Source organism: Pelodiscus sinensis, chromosome 5, assembly GCF_052426305.1.
Source record: "Pelodiscus sinensis isolate ZL-2025 chromosome 5, ASM5242630v1, whole genome shotgun sequence".
In the NCBI taxonomy this organism is placed as follows: domain Eukaryota; kingdom Metazoa; phylum Chordata; order Testudines; family Trionychidae; genus Pelodiscus; species Pelodiscus sinensis.
The window spans coordinates 62,734,900-62,761,792 of NC_143056.1; the positions used below are offsets into that span (position 1 = coordinate 62,734,900).

Genomic DNA, 26,893 nt, shown 5'->3' on the forward strand with positions numbered 1-26,893 from the left:
CCCTTTAAGGGCTCTGGGGCGGGGGAGAGGAGAGCAGAGGAGATTTCCTGATTAGGCCCAGAATGGCCACCAGGGGAAACTGGGAAGGGCCGGAGGCCCCCTATTTCGAAATAAACATCTACACAGCACTTATTTCAAATTAGCTATTTCGAATTTGGCATTATTCTTTGTAGAATGAGGTTTACCAAATTCAGAATAAGCACTCTGCTATTTCAAAATACCGGTTTGCCTGTGTAGATGCTATTAAAGTTAATATGAAATAATGGCTGTTATTTCCAATTAACTTTGATGTGTAGACATACCCTCGGTCATTGGTGCCCAAACCAAAAAAGGTTCCCCACCCCTGCCATAAAGAAAGAAAACATTGACACCTTTTGTGTTATACATAAATTAATATTTTATAAACTAACATGAGAAAGTTAAGCACTTAATCTATGTAATAATTTAAATTAAAATTTCCTTTCATACTGGTTAAATTAAACCCTTCTGCTTAGCTGCAACACTAGCAAAATGCCTCGGGCGTAATTATGTAATTAAAGGCGAGTTTCCATTAGCAACTAGTGGTCCACAGAAAGGTCTGCATTGAGCCAGGTGGGCCATGGGCCAAAAATTGAGAACCACTGTCTACTCTGTATTCTATAGTATTTTGTGTAGTATAATTTTAAATCTCTGTAGTTATAATTGTTTCACCAATTCACATGTAGTATAGACAAATAAAAAGGGGGTGAAGAAAATAAATTGAAAAAGGAAGCTTGCACAGATGTCAAGACACAGGAGCCTGCATCCAGCTAGCCTCATGTGAGAGCCATTTAGCTATCAAACCTACAAAAGTTACACAAAACAGAACCAGTCAGCTGGGAAACTACAGATTACACGAGATCTCAATAGAAAGATTAACAGACTCGTCTAGGTGGGACATAAAGCTTGAAGTTTTTGGTCTGTTCCAGAGAATTTCAAACACAGATAGCTTTCTTGCCAAGACTAGCATGGTCGAGACTGTCTGAGCCCCAAATATGAAACAGCTTGTTCAAGCTGATGGGAACAAAGGTGTGAAAACAGTGGGTGAGTGATCAAAATCATTGCATCTGTACAAAAAGACAAATTAAGAAGTAGCAGCTGAGCCATGCAAGACATGATAGCTGTGTAAAAGCAGACAATGTTTAACAATTAAAGTGGTCAGATTAGACAGGTACAACTCACACCAGCATTTTCATAAGAGACTATCTAAAGTTAAAATCCCCAAATTACGTTCAAACATCTAAAAGTTTATTTTTAAATCAGGCCGCCTGAACTCCCAACAGTTCCCATTAAAGTCACTTACTCAGGAATGAAATACACATTTTGAACGTTAACTTTAGGCTAAGCTTTTTTAAGGGCAGGGGTTCTAATATGCCCCTTCTCTAAGTCACATAGGAGCACTTAACTAAGGAGGAAGCACTATGGTAGACCTCACTGTAAGAATTTTGGTTTTAATTTCAGGCTTTGTTGGACTAATGTGGGAATCAAGTTCCAAAGGAGGGAGCTTCTGCTACAAGAAGCCTGCCATAAGCCCGCATGACATTTAGCTACAGATTCTGATTGCAACTGAGGCAGCAATGAAAAGGAAGATTAACCAGGTGTAAGTAAGAACCAATCCACATGTAACTTTAAAAGCTCAAAGCTTGAATTGCACCAGTGGCAAGGAAATCACTGCAGTCTACAGAACACTAGCGTAACATACCCCCTATGGTCGTCTATGTTGAGCAATTAGACCCTGACATTTTGCACCACCTGAAATGTCCAGGTGTTCTCCAACGATAGCCTCAAATTAGGAATGTTAGATACCATGTAATTGAAGAATCATGTAACTGCATCAAATTTTAGCTGTTACATGACAGAGGCTATGCTGGCATCCAGGGTGCAGCCTCCTCTACCCCACTACTGCTGCCTCTGATAGATGCAGCAGTGCAAGATGGGAGGGCAGTAGGCAGAGCTGGGTGCTCATAGGGAGCGGGCTTTTAAGCTGGCTCCCCCACGAGCACCGGCTCTTGCATCCTGCCCTCCCACCCACTACCTCTATGGGAGACAGTAAGGAGGGAGGCAGGCAGCTCAACCCCCTGCACATATCAGCTCCCACCTGCCTCCCTCCCCATGCTACTGCCTCTGACAGAGAAGCAGTAGCTCAGGGGACAGAAGGAAAGAGGCGCCTGGGCGGGAGCCAATATGCAAGGAGAGCTGGCTTCAAAACTGGCTTCCCACATGTACTAGCTCCCGCCTGCCTCCTTCACCTTCCGCACTACTGCCTCTGTATCAGAAGAAGCAGCGTGGGGAGGGAGGGCAGGCGATTCCATGGGATCCAGTGCTTGTGGGAGCTAGGGATATTAGTGACTAGTCAACTATCCAATAAGCCTAAGCTTATCAGACAGTTGAGTAGTGACTCAACTAGTCACCCCCCACCTCCTTTGCTGCCTCCCCGGTAGGAGCCATCTTAAATTTAACATCCCTAGTGGGAGTCAGCCTAAAAGCTGGCTCCCCATGGGCATGGCTCCCGCCCCCCACCCCCGCTTGCTACCCCTGATACAGAGGCAGCAAGGGGGGAAAGGGAGTGCCTGTAGTCCACAGGATTAACCGATCAGCCAAGGCTTATCGATTAAATGTGTAGTCGACTACATGCTGACATCCCTACCTCAGAAAAGGAGCATTACAGTTATCAAATCCAGAGACAGAACACATGTGCCAAGGTCAATATTTAAGAAAAATACAGATAGCAATTGTATGCTGTTTCTCCTGAAGTCATCCAGGATCCCATGGTACTCTTCTACTCACTCTCTCCTTGGTAAATAACCAACAGATACCATCAACTTAGAGCACAGACTAATGTTTCCTCTAATTTTTTCCAATCAATGTGCAGAATATATTTTGTTACATGCACTGAGGCACATGCGGATGTGCCCCACCAACAGAAACACATGCTGCCAGCTGTGAGCATTCTGATATTCAGATTCAGCCCTGCTGATTCTCTCCTGCATGGTCACCCAAGTGCTCAGCTTACAGGAAACACTGGGGCAGACCCCCATCCCATCATTCTCTCGACATCAAGGATGGGAAATAAGCAGCTCGCAGGCCTGACACGGATCGCCAGGGTTAGTGGTATCTGACCTGTGGACTGCTTATTGCCCACCCCGGTCTAGATTACGAGTTGTGTACACTAATAGATGATCAAACCAAGCCTCAGACTAAGCAGCATTGTCTGGTCACTACGTGGATGAGAAGCCTCCACACAGACATTATATTGAAGATTAGGTAGATTTTTTCCCCTCTAAATCCACAATGAAGCAATGACTCAGTATAGCTCAGGACACCATGTACTACAGTGTTACAATGTTTTGCACAAGTTGTAAAACCTAACATATGACCGCTTGTTATTAAATAGCCTGTGGCACTTTCAGAAGAACAATACAAGCTTTGGCTCCCTAGTCAAATCCTGTTTGAAAAGTTACATTCTATCTCTGATTAATGACAGAGTTACAATTTAACATGCTATTCTTAATTTCCTGTCCTAACCTGCTATGCATCATTCGTGGGTGGGCTGATATACAGCTGCCTATTCCAGCTTGGCAAAATTTTAAAGGTGCTCATAGCAATTTGCGTATCTAGGTTGAAAAAAATATTTTTTATCCAGAAGTGCAATCCAAGTATAAGGTCTACAAATGATTGTTTCAAAAAGCTGAGTCAATTTTTGTTCTTTCGTCATAAAAATATAAATTACCATTCTGTGAATGGCTCACGATGTATACATTTTTCTCATATCCAGACCAACTTGCTATACTGAGATGGCTCATGTATGAGATGCTGGCCAGTTCAAAAAGAACTGGTGCCGAACAGAAGTCAATAAAAACAAAAGTATTCAAAATGACCAAGGAATTTAAGTGTTTTTATCCTGTTTTTCCTCAAATTTCTGAAGACAGAAAGTTTACTGATGCATTAATATGTGAAAGTCCCTAGCTGGCACCTTTCCTGAATTAGCACCAAAATAGCTTGTTGTTAACAAGCAAGCCACACACAAAAAAAGGGGGGGGGGGGGCAGGTGAGCCCACTGGAGCCTCTCAGTGCCAAAGCAATGCAAGACAATTAGCTTACACACTTTTTGCTTCCGATAGCTTGGAACAATTTGGGTCATCTGTAAGTAAAATGTGAGGAGCTACTGATGCCTGTTTGGATTATAAGTAACAGCAGGAGAAGTTTTACAGGATTTCATCCAAAGACAAAAGAAAGCAAATGCCAAAAATAAAAAAATACATCTAAAAAATTTTTTTTAATCTGCTGAGGATAGTTTTTTTCCCCATCCCAACAGCCCCTACACATATGGGTTGCCTTTGCCAAAATAACCTTTTCTGACACCATTTCCTATAAAAATATTTACTGTGGGAATCTGAGTATGTATGAGCTAATACAGAAAGTTACAGGTCAGTTCCAGAGTGGCTACCATGCACCACTATATAGGATTAATATTGGAGGGGCAAGTAACGTGAGTGCAATATTCAGCTTAGTGCAATAGTCATGTTTCATTAGACTAGGACTGCTCTTCCACTAATTCATCAGTGACTCAAAGGTGTGCGCCAAGTTTTAAATTATTGACATGCTCTTGATTTGAACTGTTTAAATATTTTTAAAACAAACTAAAGAACGGCAAAGCAGCAATGAAACTCAGAAGCTGACTTCCAAATCCTTACAACTGGGTCACAGGGAGGGTGTGCACCTAAGAATACAGAGAATGCTCCAATTTCTTACCTTCCCTGCTCTCCCTCCAGCTCCACCCTTCTCCCACTGATGTATTTGCTACATTCTGTAGGAGCAGAGCTCCCTTCCCACAGATGCAAGAAAGGACACAGCAAGTGGTTACTGGATGACAGCTGAATGTGAAAGGATATTGTATTGCCAATGCCAAGAATTAAGCTTCTCTCATGATTCTGGGGGGCATAACAGTCAATTTTTTAAAAATCTGCTTTGACCATTGGGGGTTCACATTTTCAAACTTTTCTCTGCAACCATACGGGCTAGAAACTTGGGAGGGAAAGGTTAAACAAAAGTTGTGATCATCATAACATGATTTCAGCAGCTGGAGTGTTAAGAAAAAGCATCTATCACCACAAAACTCACAATAAAATCACCAGTGTTAGCTGTACAGGAGAATCACAGGTAAATTTGTAGAGGCTTGCTGGCCTCTCATATAAGGTTTTTGGCTGAAAACTTATCTTTATTCTCTAATAATCAAAAGACATTTTGAACTCTGTTGGAGGAAAAGCTGGATATGTACTCTCTCAGCATTCCCTTGACAACTTATATTAGATGTGCTAAAAACATACATTACATAATGAAATTAAAGTCAAATAGCTTTATATTTGTAATCAAGTGTGTTATAGACAATACCATGGTGTCCAACCAGTTCTGAAGTAGCAGCTACTGCTAGGGCAAACTAGCCACACTCAGCTGGCCAGCGTGTTGACACCACGGTTCTAAGGGATCCAGTAAACTAAATTTTATTTGTCACCTACTCTAGAAAAGCAAAAAGTCTCAAGTTTCTGAAGTCTCCTGAACATCTATTTTAAAAGGTATCATGTTAAAGTAATTCCCTTGCTTACATCTAAACTATAGATTTTGGATTTTAAAAAGAAAGTGGGGGAAGCAAGGAAGAAACAAGAGAAACACAGGTTTCTAATTGAAAATTAGTTGCAACCTTAACTATAGAATATAATTGAAATAAGGAAAAAGCTTGGAGATAAATGAGAAAGCAGGTTAGCCAAGTTTAAATGGTTTAACTTGCTATGGTGATTATCAAGTTTAAAAAGTCTTATCTGGACAGCTTATCCTTTCACTAGTCTTCCTCAGTTAGATGTGTTCTACAAAGATTTTCCCTACATTTGTTACTAGATCAGTATTACTGCCAATCACCAGGAAAGTTCAACTGAACACTAGCAATGTAAAAGCCACCATGAATGCCAGTCAGGAGTTTCAGAGCTATTGGGCTTACAAGTCTGTACTGCCTTATCTCATGCTAACAGAATACTGCTGGCTGAGGCAGTCCAACGACATCAAGCTGTTTCTTTCTTTCAGAGGCTTTATTTTCTGCAACCTGTAAATACTAGAAACTCAACCTTTTTATCTACTACAATTATCTTTATCAGTTAATACTTCTTTTAACAGCATTATGCTGAAATCTCAAATCATCCACTATGCCTGCTGAGCTCTGGAGTGACATTTACATCTTCTAAAATATGTCAGTATAGCAATTTGTGAAAATAAAGACTTAATATACTTGTTATTACAGACAGAACTTCTTTAACACAAGGACTTCTCAGAACCAGTTACACAAAGTCTTATTTTACCAAATTCCTTTAATCTAAATCTTCCTTTTATCAGAATCTGCTGTGACCCTCCATGAGTCAGTTACTCAGTAAGTCTTCCATTAATCAAATGCTTTTCATGTCTTCAAACTATTTTCAGGCAAATGAAGTGACTATGTAATAACGTTTGTCAATGCCTAGTTCTAACTGCTATTTTATAAGATGACCCAAAAAGCTTTTAAGCCATCCAAGAACCAGATTTAGGGGTGATTTTCTTCCATGATAGTTGAAGATCCATCACACAAAATAAAGACACGTGTATTCTATCCTATTGCAGATACTCCTAACTGTCGCAGAGAAATTTTGCAAGGTCTGAATTAATTTCCTAACAAGTAAGCAAAATACATATGACACTCAACTTTGTTCCAGAAGAATCATTGACCGTTTAGGGCAAATGTGGACCCATATGGTTATAAATTAATATGGCAATAAGGAAGGGGAGTAGAACATGAATATAATGTTCCACAAACAAAGCCTTTTGAAAATACGTTGATTGGTAGGTAAAATGATGGCTGTTGGTATTCTAAATGTGTAAATATTACTACCTTAGACCTGCTCATCTTTACTCTAAATCAATGATTTCGGGGGAGGAGAGGGGGAAAGGAATAAGCACCTTTTTATATTCTTGTTCTTAAATGGGTGAAAGACCATTTTGTTTTAAAGTTGTAATTGAAGTCTACACACTCAGTTAACCTGAAATCTTAAAACATTATTTGTTCATGTCAACTTCAGAAAAATGCTGTGAGGTCAAATCTTGTCCACAATTTAGGTTTTATAAAACTTGAAAACTTTCGTTAAAACAAACCAAGTTAATATTTTTATTTTTAATCAAATGGAAACATTCTTTAAATGTTACATTTTTGTCAACTAGGCCACAGACTGTAGAACTCTCTCTCTAAGTAGGAAAGTCTGTGAACATTTCTCTCTGCTGGTAGAGCAAATGGTTAAGTGACATGATAAAAAAAAAAGACTTGGTCCACCAACAGTGCAAGCTGTGAGTTCAGATAAGTGTCTACACATTTTCCTGCAAATAAAGCTCTTGATATCCTCAAAGTAGACTAGAAACTAAAATGAAACTGACTAATCTAACAAAGACTAAGAAGCAATGAGCATAACTGGCACAACAATTTATTTTAATTACAGTGACGTGTAACTTCAGGAAATGTTTTAACCTGGTCCCTTAAAATTCCATAATGTCATTCTCACAAAAAACAATTACTTTTCCCTTGCACCTCTTACAACTAAATAGGATTTAGCCACAAATATTTGGGGAAAATGTGTGGCTTACTGACAACCTTTCACTTCAGAAAAAATAGACATATGCAACTAGTTTTGACAAAGTTATAATCACCCTACACAACCCATTAAATAATGTATGTGACCTGTTCTGTAAAACCTCTTGGCTTGTTTTTCTTTAAGACTGACAGCTATTTCAAATATTTGGAGGCAACAATTTAGTTTTAACCATCTGTACTGTGTCAATCAAGGTGAGTGAGCAGGTAAGATTAATTTAAAACCTTAATTTAAAAACTATTTATCAAGAGGCTATAGTCAAAAGTGATCAAAAAGATGGTTTAGTAATTATCACTGTAGTGAGCGTGGCATTACAACAGTATAAGGACAGCAATTGTTCACGGAGATTGTTTCAAATCTGTCACTTCCAGAGAATAATTTAAAGAGTGTTTTTACTAGAAGGCTAATTAAACTTCTGGAATAAGGATGTGAATAGTTAACCAATTAACCAGTTCTGGTTAGCCAGTGGAGGCTGAAGCAGCTCCCCACCTACTGGGAGAAAGGGGCTGCTCCAGCCCTATGGGGCCCACTGCAGGCAGAGGGCGCTCCAGTCTAGCCAGAGCAGCCCCAATCTGCAGTAGGTGGCCACTCCAGCTTGCCTGGGATGGAGTGCCCCCCTTTTAACCAGTTAATCATTAATTGGTTAACCAGTTAAATGTAAATGGGATATTACATCCCTATTGTTGAAGTATTTATAACTAGATTTTAATCACCTTGAACAGTCTGCGCAAGCAAAAAAAAAATCAGTCTTTGAATCGACTAATCTTGCATGTTTTTATCTGAAAGGAATACTTTCTTCATCAAAACAAGACTGGGAGGACAAGCTATAAATATAAAGTGCCCTCAATACATTTGCAGCTGGAACCATCTCCATAATTTTCACATCCAATAGAGGTTTTGCTGTTTTCTTCAGACAGCTTTTCTTACTTTGTTATTTTAATACATTCCTCAATATCTCTTAGGAGTTATGTTTTCTGTTTTGTCAAAGGCAAAAAGCACAAACAAATCTCCCATGCTTATTTTGCAGAGGTGTAAATCCCAAGAAAGCATATTCCAAATTCCAAGATGCTGTAAACAACAACCTGTTAGGCCAAGAATGGCCTTTTTCCTTTTATAAAGCAGAATTATTGTGGAACTAGTCTTTGTGGAACTATTCTTTACTCACTTTGAAGCACATTAGTTATCAGGTATCATTTACAGGAGCAAAAATGACTCAATGACATCAGTTCAAATTCTTCTTTCAAGGAAAGATCTCACAAAATATGAAAACCTGAAAGTTTTACTATTAGCTGAAAACAAACACTGTACAAAGATATAAACTTTCAGTGTCTTCCTCCATACAACCACACACTCTACCAACTGGCTCACCTATTATCAGCAGACAGAGGCTACAAGAGGCACTGGCATAACTATTAAGATTCATTAAGACCCATAAGTGACAATGAGAAACAGAACCCACCATCTAAAAATGTTTTCTTCTTTTCTGTGCGAAAAGAATACTAAGAATATGTGCTCAAGAATCTGCTTCAAGCCTTTCTTAATCTATTGACTTTTTAAAAAAATAAGGCAGGAAAGAGAAATATTTCCTCCTCTTGCCCAAATCCATGTGCACCCACTAGATACCCTATTTATAAAGCATCAGGTGACAAAGTATTCAGATAGTACAAGGAGTGGTGTGGTAAGAACCTAAATAAAACGAGAGGTAGATAAGCATGGCCCTACCAAAAATGAGGCTTTAACAGGTCTTAGAGTTAGATGTGTTGTATTCTGTTTAACTTCCTTTTAATTTCAGAAACTTTTAGAAAACATTACTTCAAAAGTAATTTAGGTTTATGGTCTGACTATTGCTCTTTGCCACTTTGACCCCAAACAGTTTGTTGGGATAAGCCAGATTTGCTTATCTTATCCCAGAATGTCATATTTAGAATTATAGTACCCATCTCTTTCCAGCCCAGCCAACACCTTATTCCAATCCCCTTTTAGTTGGCGAACTCAACTACACCCTCAATGGTAAATTTTTGCTTCCAAAAGAATCATACGGCCAATTCTCGATAACACTTCAGTAAATTTCGTAGATTTGTACTGAATGAAGCCCTGCTGCTCAGACTCAGTTAAAGCTGTCTGTCCCTAACTAGAACACCTCTCTCAAATTACAATACAAACAATACCCATGATCCACAATTGTAACAAGAGCCAACTGGAGTATTTATTTAATTGAAGCCCCACCATAATTTTCTTGCCAGTCTGCTGACAATGGCATACACATTGTCACAAACCACTCTAACTGTTTATCAACAGGAACTGGAAGGTTTTTGTTTTTTTTTAAATAGTAAAATGATAATTCTTGATAGGTTGATTCAGGGGCAGGTGTATATAAAATGTCTAGGTTTTTAAAGAAAACCAACATCTACATTTCATACTATGAAACAGAAAGCAAGAGGGGTAGGGGAAAAAAACCTATTGAAACATCCCCTCTAAGTTACAGAATTCAATGAAGTAAATGGCTACTTAGTTGTGCAGACTAAGAATAGTTCATAACTGATGCTTTACTTACCCTCCCTCACTTTCACCATCATCTGTATTGGCAGTTCCTGAGCTGGCCGTGAAATAAATTGAGCTAGACCCTGTGGAATCACTCCTCTCTCTAGGAAACATGTACCGTCTCCGCCGAGATACCTTCTGGGCTTCTTCCAGGTGGGACCTGAAGTACAGAAAAATAGAGTGATAACAAGAGAAGTGTCTCTTGCAATCCATGTTTATTTCTTTGCTTCCAAACCCCAACCTATTACATGCACTCCACATGAAAGGAGCAATTCAAATGGTTGCTTGTTCCTGCTTTATATGGGTCAAGTCACAAATCACCAAATTTAAAATACTGTGGGTAGGCTATAAATTAGGGATGTTAAATATTGGTTAATTTAATTCTTATCGGTTACTCAACTATTCTATAGTCACCTGAGGTGGAGCCGGTAGCCAGTGCACTCTGGCCCACTCCCGAGGAGCTCTCTGCTACTCTGCACTGCTGAATCTGTATCAGATGCAGCAGCGTGGGGTGCCAGGCAGGAGCTGGTCTGAAAGGGGAGCCAGTTTAAAAAACAGCTCCCCTCGTGCACCGGCTGGTTGTCACCCCATGCTGCTGCCTCTGATACAGAGGCAGCAGCATGGGCTGGCAGCAGCTCCTGTCCAGGGTGGGGTTTGAGGTCCCAGACCTGCGAGCCGGAACTGATCTGGGCTGCCTGCCCACCTGGTTCTGAATACAGTTTAAAACACAGAGCTGCAGCGGGGGTAGGTCCCTGACCTGGCGCTAGCCAGGACTGAGGTGGGCTGCTGGCCAGCCTGCTAAAAAAATTATTGGCAAAGGTGGGCGGGGGTGGGGAAATGCATGTAGTCTATAGTATAACCAATAAGCAAAAGCTTATCAGTTAAATCAACTACAGGCAGTCCCCGAGTTACGCGGATCCGACTTATGTCGGATCTGCAGTTACGAACGGGGCCTGTCTCCCTGGTCTCCAGCAGACCAGGGAGAGGAAGCAAAGCAGCGGAGCACGCGGGCACGCTGCCCGCGTGCTCCGCCGCTTTGCTCCCCGTCCCCCTGCTCTACAGACCAGGGAGACAGGGAGCAAAGCAGAGCAAAGCCGCGGAGCCCGAGGGCAGCAGGACAGCCACGGCGCGTCTGGGCTGTCCCGCTGCCCCCGTGCTCCTCGGCTTTGCTCCGGACGCCTGTGGTACAGCAGCTGGGGTGCTGCCGGTTGGTCCCGTAGCGCCGCTCTGGGTGCTACTGGACCAACCCGGCAGCACCCCAGCTGCTCTGCCCCAGGCGTCCCCAAGTCAGCCGCTGCTGAAACTGACCAGTGGCTGACTACAGGAAGCCCCTGCCCCGGGCTTCCTGGAATCAGCCACTGTTCAGTTTCAGCAGTGGCTGAATCTGGACGCCAGTTCCGACTTACATACAGATTCAACTTAAGAACAAAGCTACAGTCCCTATCTTGTACGTAACCCGGGGACTGCCTGTACACTATTACATCCCTACAATAAATGAGATCAAACAAAAACTTGCATACAAATAAACAAATGTATACAATCACGCTTCCACTGAAAACAAGTGAGGGAATATTATTTACCATTCATATCATAGCAGCACCTAGGGGCCCATTCAGAAACAAGGACCTTATTCTGTTCTACAAACACAGAACAAAGAGACCCAGCAGCTTATTTTCAGATATTTTGTTCATTACATAAAGCAATCTCTGGCAGATCTGAATGGGACAAACATTGCCACAGATACAAGGTCTAGAAAACTGCAAGTCCATCTTGTTCACTTAGGCGGCTGAGATCACCCTAGTGCTTAGAAGGACGAAAGCACCCACAATGAACTTAACTCTTATTTACAATATTGTACATGACAAGAAAACTTAATTCCTGAAGTAGAGAGATGGTCACACACTCTGAAGCATAGATATGAAAATTAATTCTGTCATTTTACACAGTTATTAGTATTAATTGTCATAAAATTGTAGGCCTAGGATTCCAGAATAATTGTTATACTAACCTCTGAGTGAACACCAGAGGTGAAATACTGATCCCACTGAAGTCAAAGGGAGCTTTGATTTCAGCAAGGCCAGAATTTCACCTCTAGTTGAACAAGCAAACTGTGGAAGAGAAATACTTCCATTTATTGCTTTTAGGTTAACTGGGTTTTTAATTTAATTGAATAACTCCTTTTTCTTTTGTTATGGAGACAATCAAAAGGACTGAATGATTAGTTTTCACTATGCTTGTCACAATTTGACAACATAAAGCCAATTCCTCCCAATTCTTCTTGTTTTGTTTAACTAATCCTACCCTTTAGTGGGATTTGCACAAAATTAGATTGTAAACACATGTGCATGCTGAGATTATCCTCACAGCAGAATATCAAACATATGTTTGATTTCAAATTCTTTTGGCTTGCACTGGCTCTCTGTTTGGGGGAAGTTAAGTGGGGGAAGAATGAGAAAAATGTTAGAAACGGCAACTTAAATATTCACCCATTTTAGAGTAGCATTGCAATGCAGGGTGGATATGCACTGCACAGGAGAGACTTTTCCTGATGCCCATTTGACACAGACTGATCTCAAAGAAGATAGAGAGGATAAGATTGTTTTCACTTAAAAAATGCTAATCTGTGAGCTTTTCCAAGACATACAGACAAAATGTGGATGGCTTTTACACCTACCTGACTTCTCCAATGATCTCCCCAGCTAAACTCTGCAGGCTGTTCTTCAGCTCCTCCACTTCTCTTCGTAGGTCTATAATGTTTTTCAGCACAAAGTCCAGACGATTCAGCACTTCCACCTGCTCTTCTCGTGTTAAAAGAGATGTGTACGTAATGCCATCACCAGCCTCCAATGGTGCTTGTCTTATAAGCAGAACTAAAGGAGGGAGAAAAAATTAATTAGACATACAGGTGAATGGCAGGAAGACAGGGCCATATGGTCATTTCTGGACAAAGAGGGGAATAAAACAATGTAATAGTGCACTGAAGAAAAAAATACATCAGTGATCATTCCAATTGAGGAGACTGTTTATTTTTAAGCATGTCCCCTTTCCTTTTGCTTGGATAAAACTGTCTATCACAGGCAGGCTTTAAAGCTAAGTTCTCACTAAGAATAAGGTGACATTAATTTTTGAGAATGCCAGGATCACCTCTGGAACCAATTACAGATCAGTAAGCCTAACTTTAGTACCAGGAAAACTGATTGAACTATAGTAAAGAACAGAATTGACAGACACATAGATAAACATGATTTGTTTGGAAAAACTTAAACAACAAATCGTTTGGTAGCACATTAAAGACTAACAAAGCATGTAGATGGTATCATGAGATTTCACGACCACAGCCCACTTCTTCAGATGATCAGAGTGTTATTCCTGGTTCTGGACTTCCAACACTCTGGTCATCTGAAGAAGTGGGCTGTGCCCATGAAAGCTCATGATACCATCTACATGCTTTGTTAGTCTTTAAAGTGCTACCAGACTATTAGTTGTTTAAGTTTTTTCTGTTACAGACTAACTCAGCTACCCCTCTGAAACAAATTATTTGTTTGGGAATACACATTTTTTTGTAAAGGGAAATCATGCCTCATTCATGCCTCTATTACGTGGGTAGGCAAGAGGCGGCTAAGGGATCCGGCCTGCTAGTCCAAGCCGCCAGATCCAGCCCACAGCTCCCTTGCCTGCACCCTTACTACAGAGCAAGAGCAGCGGCTTTACATAGCAGGCTACTAATTGCTCTGCAAGCTGGCAAGGAGGAGAAAGCTTCATGCGCTGTCCCATTCCCTAGCAAAATCCCCAAGGTCCCACTGGCCGGCCAATAGGAGCTAAGAAATTTTGCTGACAGCAGGGGCAGCAAATAAAGCATCCTCACTCACTCTGTTCCTATGCTGGAGCACAGCCACGTGGAACAGCCCACCCAGCACATAGGCATGGAGTCTACAGAGCTGCTGGCTGGGAGTCACATAGGTAAGTGCCTCCCAGCCAGAGCCTGCCTCTGGCACTCCATCTCTCCCCTCAACTACCTGCCCCAGGCCACCACACAAACCCTTTGTATCCCCTCTACGCACCACCTCCAGGTCACAACTCACTCCCAGACCTCTCCCCCAGGCCATAATCCTCTCCTGCACCCATAACCCCTCCTGAACCCCATTCCTCTGCCCCACATCACCACTCAAATCCTCTGCACCCCCTCCTCTCAGGTCAAAACTCCCTTCCAGATCCTGCACCCCCTCTTACACCCTCCCCCAGGCCAGAATTCTCCCTGCACCCATAACCACCCCTCCTGGACCATGTCCCAGATTATAATCCCTTCCTTCACCCAACTCCCTCTCAGACCCCACATGTCCTCCTTCACCCTAGTTCTCTATCCCAAGCTCCCTTCTACACCCCATCCAGTTGTCCCAGACCCCATAGCCCCTCTGCAGAAGTGTGGCCAGTGACTACTTACCAAAATCTTGGAGTGGCCAACCCATTAAAAATTATTGCCCGCCCCTGAGCTATTGTAATTCTTTGAGATCAGAAAGCATGCGGACAAGGGGAATCCAGTGGAAATAGTGTACATAGATTTTCAGAAAGCCCTTTGACAAGGTCCTTCATCAAAGGCTTTTAAGCAAAGAAAACTGTCATGAGTTAAGAGGGAAGGTCCTCTAATGTAGGGAAGGTAACTGCTTAAAAGATAGCAAACAAAGGATAGAAATAAATGGCCAGTTTCTAGAATGGAGAGGGGTAAAATAGCAGTGCCCTGCAAGTGAAATTCACTGTTGATAAATGCAAAGTAATGTACATTGAAAAACACAATCCCAATTATACATATAAAATGATGGGGTATATATTAGTTGTTACCGCTCAAGAAATTACTAACGGGGGGCGGGGGGGACATATAAAATCATGACATGTGAAGAAAGTAAATAAGAAAGCACAAGGAGTAGGGATCACCAAATGAAATTAACAGGCAGCAGGTTTAAAACAAGAAGTATTTTTTGCACAGAACACACAGTCAACCTAAGGAACTCTTTGCCATATGATATGAAAGCCAAGCCTATAAAAGGGATAAAATAAAGTTCCCAGAGGACACCTCCATCAGTGATTATTAGCCAAAAGGGGGAGGGATGGTATCCCTAACCTGTTTGCCAAAAGCTGGCAATGGGCGATAAGGAATGGATCACTTGATTACCTGCTCTGTTCATTCCCTCTCAATCACCTGACATTGGCCACTGTCAGAAGACAAGATGTGCTAGACAGATCATTGGTCTGACCGAGAACGGCCACTCTTACATTCTTATGACTATGTTGTAACACATAATTAAGCCTATGTAATTCTACTACCTATATAGCTCTATAGAAACAGCAACACTTCACTTCTGAAATTCAACCATCTCTGGAGTAGGGATGTTAAATTTCGATTAATCAGCTAATCGAGTAGTCAATGGAATTTCCATCGACTACTCAATTAGTCAATAAGGGGCACTCGCTATCCCACTGCGCCTCTCTTGTACATTTCAAATGGAGAGAGGCAGTGGGTTCCTTTGACTCTCTCCCTCTGAAACATTTAAGGGAGAGAGGCAGCAGGGATCCAGTTTACTATGTCTGTCCCAGGTGTCTGACTGGTGGTCTTACCCACATGCTGACAGTCTAAGTGATTACCATATTTGGGATCAGAAAGGAATTTCCTCCCTGGTCAGATTGGCCAAAACCCTAAGTTTCCCTCCCCCTGCATTAAGGGGGCATGGGTCACTTTCAGTTTAAACCAGTGTAAATAGTGGACACTCTGGTAACCTGACATCTTTTAATTATGATTTGAGGACTTCATTAACTCAGCCAGAAATTACAGACCTATGACAGAAGTGGGTAGGTAAAGATTTGTGGCATGCAAAATGCAGGAGGACAAACTAGATGATCCCTCCTGACCTTAAATTCTATGTCCATTGAGATATTTTCCTTCCACAAATTTGGAAATCTGCAGCACAGACATGTGCTAGTATATATGAACAAGTGATAGTGAATCGAAACTGACTAAATAAGAAAGTGAAAGCTAATCTTTAGTATCCAAGTTCAATGGCATCCTAAAAAAAATGAAACGCCATAAATGGTGAATGATAACCATTGTGCTTTGTTTAACACATTCTCTAATCTTCAGCCCCGATATTGGAACAAACTCAGGACTCCCCCCCCCCACTAAAGTCAGAGAAACACCATGTGAGTTTGAGGCTGCCCGCATGTAACCATTTGCAGGATCTTGCCCTGAAAACTAAGTCATGGTTTAATAGTGATATTTAGCATCCTTCATGTTTATGATTTTTGTGTTCTTACAAGCATTTCAATCATTTTGTCAACTCTTCAGCAAGACGGGGTTTGTTCAGCACTTAGCAACTGTCTGGAAGAAAACTGCTTATCTTGGATATTAATTCTTTAACAGGTTATTAGAAGCCAGTCAGATATTTTTATTAACTATATTAATTTTATGGCAGTGTGCTTTTAATTTTTCCAGTAAGAAATGGATTTTAAATTTAGGTCAGTTATTTTAAACTAATCTACTTAAGTGTATCATGTATCATCTTTAGAGTGAGCAGGCAGGCAGTTTACCTCTTTCAATAGTGATTACATATTGGCCTAATTACATATTGGCCACTTCTGAGCTACAAACAGAAACAAGTAGCAGTGGTAGCACTGAACTGAAGTTCAGGCATGAAGGACAAATAAACCCTTGCCAGTTGAAGATAATTCTGCAGCTAACATAGAAGACAACGACACAGAAATCATTACTATACCCTGGTTGTGTGCCAGGGATTCTGCGGTTTCATGGGGCCCCACAGAGTTCTGCATGCGCTGAACCCGAGAGTCCCTGGAGCCGCGTCCCCACCAGGGCTGTTTCCGCCTCTGCTTGTAGAACACATACAAGAATCCGATCCCTGCTGCTGCTCCCAGCAGCAACCCAAGCCCCGCACGGGACACCCGCAGTTTGGACATGATGTGCCTGAAAAAAGCAGAGCGGATACAAGTCACATGAACGCGTCTCCGCCTCCCCCCCTTCAGCACCACGGAGGGCAGTCAGGCGAGCCCCCTCCGCGGGGCGGGGGCAAGGCTGGAGCCCGAAGCCTCCCAGCCCAGCCCTCACCTGGGCAGCTGAGCGAGCAGCCCCCGAGTCCCGGCGCGTCCGAGGGGCCGGGTGGGAAGGAGCGCGCCTCGGTCCCCCGCCTCCCAGCAGCCCGGGGCTCTCACCCGCGCACGCGCCGCCCCAGCGGCCGCGGACTCAGCTAAAGTCCGGCCGCTTATCGCCCGCGCAGAGCTACTCACAGCGCCATGCCCCGAGCGGCAGCACGCGCCCCTCCCCCGGCCCGAGAGCCACCCTACCGCCGGCGCATAGAGATGACGTATGAAGGACCCCACCCCCTTCCTGCCCTTAGCAACGCCCAAAGTACTGGCGATGGGGCGATGTCATTAGCTCCCCCCCCCACGCCCAATGCTGGGCCGCAGCGGGCGCGAGGCGCGAGTAGAGTCCGGAGCGCGTTCTCTGCCCTTGGGCCAAGGACACGTGCTCCGAGGAGCCAGTGAACGCGGGTCAAGGTGTAGGGCGGGGGCGAGGCTCAAAGTGACGCTCCGAGGGTTGCTAGGCTGCCCTGTGAGCTCATTGCCCAGCCCGCTGCTGCATCCCGCTTTGCACCTTTACGGGCCAGCCTCTGGCCCCCGGGCTCACGCGCAGCCTCCGGGCGTCACCTGGTGCTGTGCTGGGCGCGGGGCCTCGCCGACCTCACTACCCCTGCAAGTGCGGGAGCTAGCTGCTGGGTTCCTTCAGCGGGGGCGCTTGTCATTGGGTAGGTGCTGGGCGGGTTTGAGTGGCCAAGGAGTCAGGGCACCTGGAAGAAAAACAAAATAAATGAGTGTCAGGAGGAGCTGTAGGGAAGAGCCGTTCTGAGCAGTCGTGGTGCCTGATGCCCCTTCTAGCAGCCTCTAGCCTTCAACTTCCCATGAACTCTTTTGACTGGGGCTCTGTAGCTGATTTACACACATGTAGGCTATGCCTACACTGTACCTTATTTCAAAATAACTCATTTCAAAATAACAGCACATGTCTACACAACAAGCCGGTTATTTCAAAATAATTTTGAAATAACAGGCTTTACTCCAACTTCTGTAACCCTCCTTTTACAAGGAGTAAGGGAAGCCAAAGGGAGAGTGTTCCTCTTTCGACTTCCTGATGCATGGACAGTGACAAAAGCCAAATTCAGCTACTTTGGACTTCAGCCAAGCAATTAACATAGCTAAAGTTGCATATCTTAACTCTACTTTGTCTTGCAGTGTAGACATGCCCAAAGATGGGACCCAAAGGTATTTAAGCTCCTAACATCCAGCTGATTCGATGGAAAGAAGGCACCTAAATTACCTGTGAGAATCTGGGCCCTAGAGCCTAGGGGAATTTCAGGTCTGCTAATTCTACTGTTCTGTAGTGTCAATGATGAGGTCCAAAGTATAAAGCCTCCAGAAGACCAGGCCCTACTAGGCTTCACAGCCCAGTGTCCAACCCTCTTTATTGTAGAGACAACTGACAAAAACAAGTAGAACACTGTTTTTTCCCCCCAAGCAGGAAGACCCTTCAATAATTTCATTTTGTAGTGATCATTAAAGTGACATGTGGACTGCTAATGGCTTTATTGGTTATGTCACAGCGGTAGAGAGGACCCAAGATTTCAAAACCTCCTCTAATACAAGTTTGGAACATTCAGACACACAGCTTACTGTTCATCTAAGTTAAATTCCTCTTCCTTAAAACAACTTTTGGCTTTCCACTGTATTCAGGGGATATTGGGTAAAGAAAAAAGACACTTCTTGAAGCTCTAAGCTGTCCCACTATCTTGTGCTGGGATCTGCTCTTAGCCTTTCAGACTGCACTTGTAACGAAGTTTTCGGTGAATGTTCTCGTAATACGTATTCCAATAAAACTCTGACATTGAATGGAATGAGGGCATTCCATTTCCTCAGACTCTAATTATTATTTGCAGTTTTGTTGTTATCAGAAAAGCAATAACAGGCTCAAGGCAGCATGCGTTTGAATTCATATCCCCAAACTATATTAAAGATGATATCTGAGAATCATGCCACAGCTTTGATTGTAACTCTGTTTTCTTGTGCTGCAGACCCCAGCCTTTCTGAAAGAAATAAAAACAGTCATCTTGAAAGAAACAAACTATTAATTTGGTAGATGCTTCCTCAACCCCTTTGTTCTTTCCCTTTAACTCCTTACTCCAATGGAAAGCTGCCTTATTTTGGTAGTCAGGGTATACTGAATCATAGAGCCAGAAATTGTATCATCCATTCCATCTCTGCCATTGCATTACTGCTCCCCTACTCTATACTATACACAGGGGCAACGTCTACACTGCAGAACTTTTTGCGGAAGACATCATCTACACTGCCATGTGCTTTTGCGCAAGAGATGTGCTTTTGCGAAAGAGAGCGTCCACACTGCCATGGACGCTCTTGCGCAAGAAAGCTCTGATGGCCGTTCTGTGAAAGGTTATCAGAGCACCTGTGTTTTTTCTTGTGCAAGAAACCCCTGTTATCCATCCACAAAATGGCTGTTTTTGTGCAAAAACTGTGCAGTGTAGATGTAGCCTTATAGTGTCCTGTGCAGTCTAGTTTAAAAGTATCTAAGCAATGAGGACTCTACCTCATCTAAGCAATGAAGCCTCTACCAATTCTCTTGGAAGACTATTCTGGAGTTTATTAGATCTCACTATCAGGAAGATTGTTTTTTTTCTGAAATACGTCTTTGTTTCACACAAAATATTTCTCCCATCTTGGTACAGGCAGTCCCCGGGTTACGTACAAGATAGGGACTGTAGGTTTGTTCTTAAGTTGAATCTGTATGTAAGTCGGAACTGGCGTCCAGATACAGCCGCTACTGAAACTGACCAGCGGCTGACTACAGGAAGCCCAAGGCAAAGCAACTCTGCCTCGGGCTTCCTGTAGTCAGCGCTGGTCAGTTTCAGCAGCGGCTGACTTGGGGACACCTGGGGCAGAGCAGCTGGGGTGCTGCTGGGTTGCTCCTTAGCGCTACTGGACCAACCCAGCAGCACCCAAGCTGCTCTGCCCCAGGCGTCCTGATTCAGCCACTGCTGAAACTGACCAGCAGCGGGTGAATCAGGATGCCTGGGGCAGAGCAGCTGGGGTGCTGTCGGGTTGGTCCAGTAGCGCCCAGAGCTGCTCTACCACAGGCGTCCGGAGAAAAGCCTGGTCTGCTGGGGGGGGGGCAGCACACTAGCTGCGCCCCCTCCCCAGCAGACCAGGGAGACGCGGGCGGCAGACCGAGATGCACCGCGGTCCCGCCGCCCGGATCTTCCGCGGCTTTGCTCCGCGTCTCCCTGGTCTGCTGGTCTCCAGCAGACCAGGGAGACGGGGAGCAAAGCCGCGGAGCGCGGGGGCAGCAGGACAGCCGCGGCGCGTCTGGGCTGTCCCGCTGCCCGCGTGCTCTGCGGCTTTGCTCCGCGTCTCCCTGGTCTGCTGGGGGGGGGCTCCCCCCCAGCAGACCAGGGAAACGCGGAGCAGCTTTTCTCGCCCCGGAGGACGTGGATGGCGGACGTAAGTCGGATCCGCGTAACTCGGGGACTGCCTGTATTTACATTCTTCAAATATATGTAGACTTATTGTATACCCCATCACATATCCCTTTTGTCGCCGTTAAACAATTAGCCTAACGCAGCTCAGAACAGTATACAAATATTTGAAGGTAAGCCTCAAGTAAGGAGCATGATTTTGTGGAAATCATATATATAATACACACACACTTTTAACCTTTCTACGTTTAAGTCATCCCTTCAGTTCCCAGTTGCCATTTTCTAAGCTCTTTCCAGTTTATGAACTCCTTCCTGGTAATGAGATGCTCCATACATGCAAACAGTTTATCAGATACTGTCTCACCATTGCTATGTAGACAGGCACTGTGACCAACCCGTTCAATGACCTACTAATTTTGTGAATAAATACCCACTACTTAAACCAGCCCTGAAGCTGAGAAATTCTTAGAAAACTGCATTATTCAAGACTAACGAAAAACTACAGTGATTCATTTAATACTTTAGACAACTAATAAATTACTAAAAGATACTGTATATTGATAAAAGATATAAAAATGTGCAAACATTTTTATAAATACATGCTGCTTTTTCATCTCATATTTTGAAGAGTTTGTGGATTCGTTTCTGCAAAATAAAGTCATACTTCACGATTACCTAAAGATACCAAATTTTGCATAAACAATCCTGCCACTTATTATCTGAATGCACCATTTTTTATCCTGGAATATGCTGAGTGAAAGGTTTAAATAATTATTTCTGTTTTCATTGGAAGAAAAGTCTGGCATGATTAGCGTTCATAAAAATATTTGCTAACAAAATTAAAATCACTTATTCAACTGTCATTTTAGTTCGTGCAAAGAAAATGTTTATTGTGAGAAATCAAAAAATAATTTAAATTAGTTAGAGAAAGAGTAGTGGAAGTTTTACAAGTTTCTGATTCAAATTTATTATGTATGGTAATTATTCAATAAAATGAATAATGTTTGAAGTTGAAATCATACATAATTTAAAATGTTTTTACGTCCCTTTTGCAAGCACATTAATAAAAAATTCTATTACATATTTTTAATTTCTTGAATTTTCCTTTAAGTGTAATCTATGCAAAATGATTGCCTGCTCTACGATGTGCCTCACCTGCTAGTTATCTATACACTGGGCAGATTGTCTCTCAGTAAGCAGCCTCAGTCTGATGATACAGAGTAGCAATACAAAGAACGTAGCTCCTATCGGAAAGTGTGGGAAATAAAGCAATGTTCAAAATTGTAAAATAAGGGCTGTATTTTTTAAAATACATATAGATTATGAATGAACAATATTAGAATAAGAATTTCTAACATCTGAAAATCCTGTTTCCATGCAATCTAACAGATTTCCATTTCCCATGTTCTACTCCCTATCCTCAGATGGTAGCTTGTTTTTAAGCACTTTATTAAAATTATGTTTAAAATACTTTAATAAACATGATTTACTCTTTGTAATCAGCTGCTGTAATTAGAACATTTGATAATATTGTACAGTGCAACTTGCCTTTAAGCAACAAAAGTCAGATTCAAAGGCACCCTTACTGTAAGTTGTTACCCTACATCCAATTAGTAATATTGCAGACAAGGAATTAAAGTGGGTGCTATTGAGAGAAGAAAGCATTATTTAGAGAAAGCTGCTGCAGCTAGAATAATAAAAAAAGAATCTATTCATATTCCACTTGCTTTTTGTAGATCACAGCTTTGTTGTTCATAATACAACAGAGCCAAATCATTTCTATCTGCCTTTTACATTAATTACTGAACATGGAAAAACCCAAACCCAAGCAGTGGGCCCTGTTTCTATCCTAGGTACTCCAGGCAGTTCTGTGTCTGAGAACTACTAAGTGGCTGTGGAGCTAGTGTCAAATGGGAACACCAGTGAGTTTATTTCTGGTAATGAACAGTACTCCTGAGATATGCTACACTCAGATTTACAGCTAATTCTCACACTACCAGTGTGCAGAGATCTTGGACTCCCTCACAGATTTAGGGTCTGAACAGGAAACAAAATATGAAAATACAGCATGCAATTCTTTTTTTTTTTTTTTTTTTAAATTAAGACAATTACATGAGCCAAGATGACTAGTTAGAACTTGGCAGCCTGCCAGGCAATAAGAATCCTTGCCCAGTTTTTTAATGATTATGTGTTAAAGATCTGGGCTTGAAAGCTGGATGTGGATTTCAAATTTCTATTACATTCTGCAGCTGAGAGCTAATATTGGAAAGAAGTCACCAGCAGACAAGGCAAGCCATAGACACTGCCATATCAAGATCATCGGAGATGTGCATGTTGAAGCTCCTGCAGATATTAAAGAAGGTTAGTGCCAAGTATAGAGCACCCTTCAAACAAAAAGATTCCCTAAAACACAGACAGTCTTGCTGATATCAACAATCTGTAAAGTAAGGGGGTCTGGGGCAACCCCCATCCTGCCACAGACCCCCCCCCCCCAGCTCTTCCCACACCCCTACTCCACATCTTTTTGCCCCTGCTCCACCCTCTCCCAGTCCCATTGCATCTCTTCTACAAACAACACAACCCAGGGGATAGCTGGGGGGGGGGGGTGGCGGCATGTGTGGAATGACAGCAAGGGTCAGGCCACCACACTCACTGCCGTGGCTGGAGTCACAGGAAACAAAGCAATCCAGCAGCTAGTTCCACTCCATCATCTCCCAGCTAGGTCACACTGCTTTACTGTGGCAGCAGAAAGCAGAGTGTCTTGACCTCAGCTCTCTCTGCTCTCCCAAGTGACATGAGCTTGGGGGAGCAGAGCACAAGCTTCCTATCACTGCAGTGAAGCAGAGCAACCTGTCTGGGAGATGGTGGTGGAACAGGCTGTTGGGTCACTCTACTTCCTGTGGTTCCAGCTACCCTTGTGAGTGAGGGGTCCTGGCCCCTGTTGCCACTCCACACCAGGTGCACCTCCCAGGTAATCCCTGAAGCTGCCCTGGACCTCACAGACTAACTTGAATATAGGGGACCATCCCGTCTATAGGAAGGTTGGGGTGGCTGCTATGGGGGACCCCAAAGCTCAGAGCCTGGTGCAGCCACTTCAAACTGTCCTATGAACGGGTCAGCTCTGGATATTGGGATCACTGACATGGGCCAGAAATGCAGCCACCTGTGAGGGAGAATGTGGTAGCCATGATAACCAGTGACATGGCAAACACTTGAGAGTGCAGCACAGAGTAACTACCCCAGTAGGAATTGCAGTGGGAATGATGGAAGGACAAAACCTTGTCTAACGAATCTTAGGTAATTATATGGCCCCTATTGTTAGGATTCTGAGTAGGTAGGAAAATGCTACTATCCCCATCTTACAGATGGGGGCACAGAGAGGTTAAGTGATTTGCCCAAGGTCACATAGTAAGACGGTTGTGGCAGAACAGCAAATGGAAATCTGTTCTCCAGAGTCTCAGGTTAGTTCCTCAATCCCTGGGCCATCCTTCCTCTAGTTTCTCTCCAGACTACATGATACTACTGACTAAGTCAGAACATGGCCAAGGTTTAATATCCCTACTCTTGCAAAGAGGATCCTGAGATTGTTCATAACTGTAAGTGATCAAGACTTCTGTTTAAAATGTCATCCAAACATAGCACTTCCAGCAGCAGTGCACTGTTCCACAGCCTCCTGCTAGAGGACTGGTTGTGCATATTTACTCAAGCATATCCTTATGTCCCATTGACTTGTACTTAAGTACTGTTCTGAAGCAACACCTCAATTGCAAGAGAGAGGTGCTTAAAATAAAGCCATATATTTGCATAGCTACTTACCTCTGTGTCTTCTTCTCTAACCAATTCATCTAACCCTGGGATACTTGTCTGCTGAGTTTGGCGGTTTTATATATTACTGCCCTAAGCTAATTTCATCTGCACCATGGGAAAAAAAGCCTATCCTATGCCAACCTCTCCTACTGACTTAATTTGTTTCCCATGTGTCAATTCATCTCCCTCACCCTCCAAGCAGAATTTTACAATGATTCATCTGAGTATGAATTGTTGGAGCAGAGCAGAAACCAATTGGATCAAATTTAAACCAGGTTTAACATTTGCATAAGTGGGATTATACCCAGGGTGAATTTGGTCTATTGATTTAACACACTCAGGATTGACTGTTTAGTAAAACAGCAGTGTTGTCTTCAAGTCATCATTGTCAAGTCCAAGTAGAGTCTCAAGTCACTACAGTTCAAGTCTCAAGTCGAGTCTTGAGTCCCTAAAGTCACTTTCGAGTCAAGTCCCAAGTCGAGTCTCAAGTCTTAATTTAAAAAATTTCAAGTCACTTTTGCAAAGCCATCGATATCGGCATTTCAGACAATTTTTTCACCAAGTCGATTTAACAAAATTAGCAAGTCTCAAGTTGAGTCTCAAGTCACAAACAATTAACCCGAGTCTCAAGTCGAGTCACCTAGGTGACTTAAGTCGGACTCAAATTCAAGTCATGGGACTTGAGTCAACAACTCTGTAAAACAGTTAACATTTAAACATCAGAAAGACTAAACCACTGACTTTGGTGTTTAACTAACATTTGCTTAATTAATTTTAGCTGAAAATTCCAAAGTTTACAAAACTGTAGTACAGGCAGTCCCAGAGTTACGCGGATCCGACTTATGTCGGATCCGCAGTTACGAACAGGGTTCCTCTCCCTGGTCTCCAGCAGACCAGGGAGAGGAAGCAAAGCGGCGGAACACGTGGGCAGCAGACAGGGCTGTCCGCTGCCCACGCGCTCCGAGGCTTGGCTCTGCTTTGCCCCCCCCCATCCCCCTAGTCTGCAGACCAGGAGGGGGGGGGGGGCAAAGCAGAGCCAAGCCGCGGAGCACGCGGGCAGCGGACAGCCACGGCGCGTCTGGGCTGTCCCGCTGCCCCCGTGCTCCATGGCTTTGCTCCAGACACCTGTGGTACAGCAGCTGGGGTGCTGCCAGTTGGTCCCGTAGCGCCGCTCTGGGCGCTACTGGACCAACCGGGCAGCACCCCAGCTGTTCTGCCCCAGGCTCCTGATTCAGCCACTGCTGGTCAGATTCAGCAGCGGCTGAATCAGGACGCCTGGGGCAGAGCAGCTTGGGTGCTGCTGGGTTGGTCCAGTAGCGCCAAGGAGCGGCGCTACTGGACCAACCCAGCAGCACCCCAGCTGCTCTGCCCCAGGCATCCCCAAGTCAGCCACTGCTGAAACTGACCAGTGGCTGACTACAGGAAGCCCCTGCCCCGGGCTTCCTGGAATCAGCCGCTGATCAGTTTCAGCAGCAGCTGACTTGGGGATGCCTGGGGTTCTTAAGTTGAATCTGTATGTAAGTCAGAACTGGCATCCAGATTCAGCCGCTGTTGAAACTGATCAGTTTCAGCAGCGGCTGAATCTGGACGCCAGTTCCGACTTACATACAGATTCAACTTAAGAACAAACCTACAGTCCCTATCTTGTACGTAACCTGGGGACTGCCTGTACTGTAAATGGAAACCCTACCAGCAATCCTTTGAGGTGGGTAAATATTAGCTTCATGGTTTTAAACAGAAACACAGAGATGGGGTGACTTACCTCAAGCAATATGATGAGACACTAACAGAAGTAGAACCTAAGTGTCCTGGCTCTTAGCCTGCATTCTAATCATCTTCTTAAATCACATAAATAATAATAGTATTTTTTTAAACGTACACAATCACTCTTGGAAAATGGGATTAGCTCCAAAAGAGTTGTGGTTTCTTTTTAATATAGAATCACTTCCAGAAATAAAAGACTTTTAACTTTGTTCTGTAAATTTCCATTTAAATTGTCAGTGTTGGATTAGGCTGGACTTGACAAAGCTTAGAACAACCAGGCTGTGTCTAGACTGGCCACTTTTTCCGGCCGCTTGAATTTCTGCAAAAGCACTGACGATCTCATGTAAGATTGTCAGTGTTTTTGCGGAAATACTATGCTGCTCCTGTTCGGGCAAAAGTCTTTTTCCGAAAACTTTTGCGCAAAAGGGCCAGTGTAGACAGCAGAGATTTGTTTTCCGCAAAAAAGCCCCGATCGCCATTTTTGCAGAAAGGTGCGTCTAGATTGGCCACGGATGCTTTTCCGCAAAAAGTGCTTTTGCGGAAAAGCGTCCTGCCAATCTA

The 26,893-nt window shown here is 43.3% G+C and overlaps 1 protein-coding gene across 5 annotated transcripts in view; it reads right to left on the reverse strand.

Moving 5' to 3' along the window:
- Positions 1 to 26,893, reverse strand: part of RMDN3 (regulator of microtubule dynamics 3) — an 86,557-nt gene that overhangs the window by 55,633 nt on the left and 4,031 nt on the right. For 3 of the 5 annotated variants that reach the window (XM_075927105.2, XM_014576311.4, XM_075927107.2), the window contains 5 exons: positions 21,917 to 22,005; positions 17,925 to 18,064; positions 16,979 to 17,184; positions 12,892 to 13,087; positions 10,231 to 10,377 (listed from right to left, as the gene is read on the reverse strand). In XM_075927105.2, coding sequence (XP_075783220.2) covers positions 10,231 to 10,377; positions 12,892 to 13,087; positions 16,979 to 17,184; positions 17,925 to 18,019 — 644 coding nt within the window. In that variant the 5' untranslated portion in view covers positions 18,020 to 18,064; positions 21,917 to 22,005. Of the gene's footprint in view, positions 1 to 10,230; positions 10,378 to 12,891; positions 13,088 to 16,978; positions 17,185 to 17,325; positions 17,480 to 17,504; positions 17,634 to 17,924; positions 18,065 to 21,916; positions 22,006 to 26,893 lie in introns of those variants that run through there. The other 2 variants (XM_006128672.5, XM_025187541.3) reach the window with 2 other exon arrangements.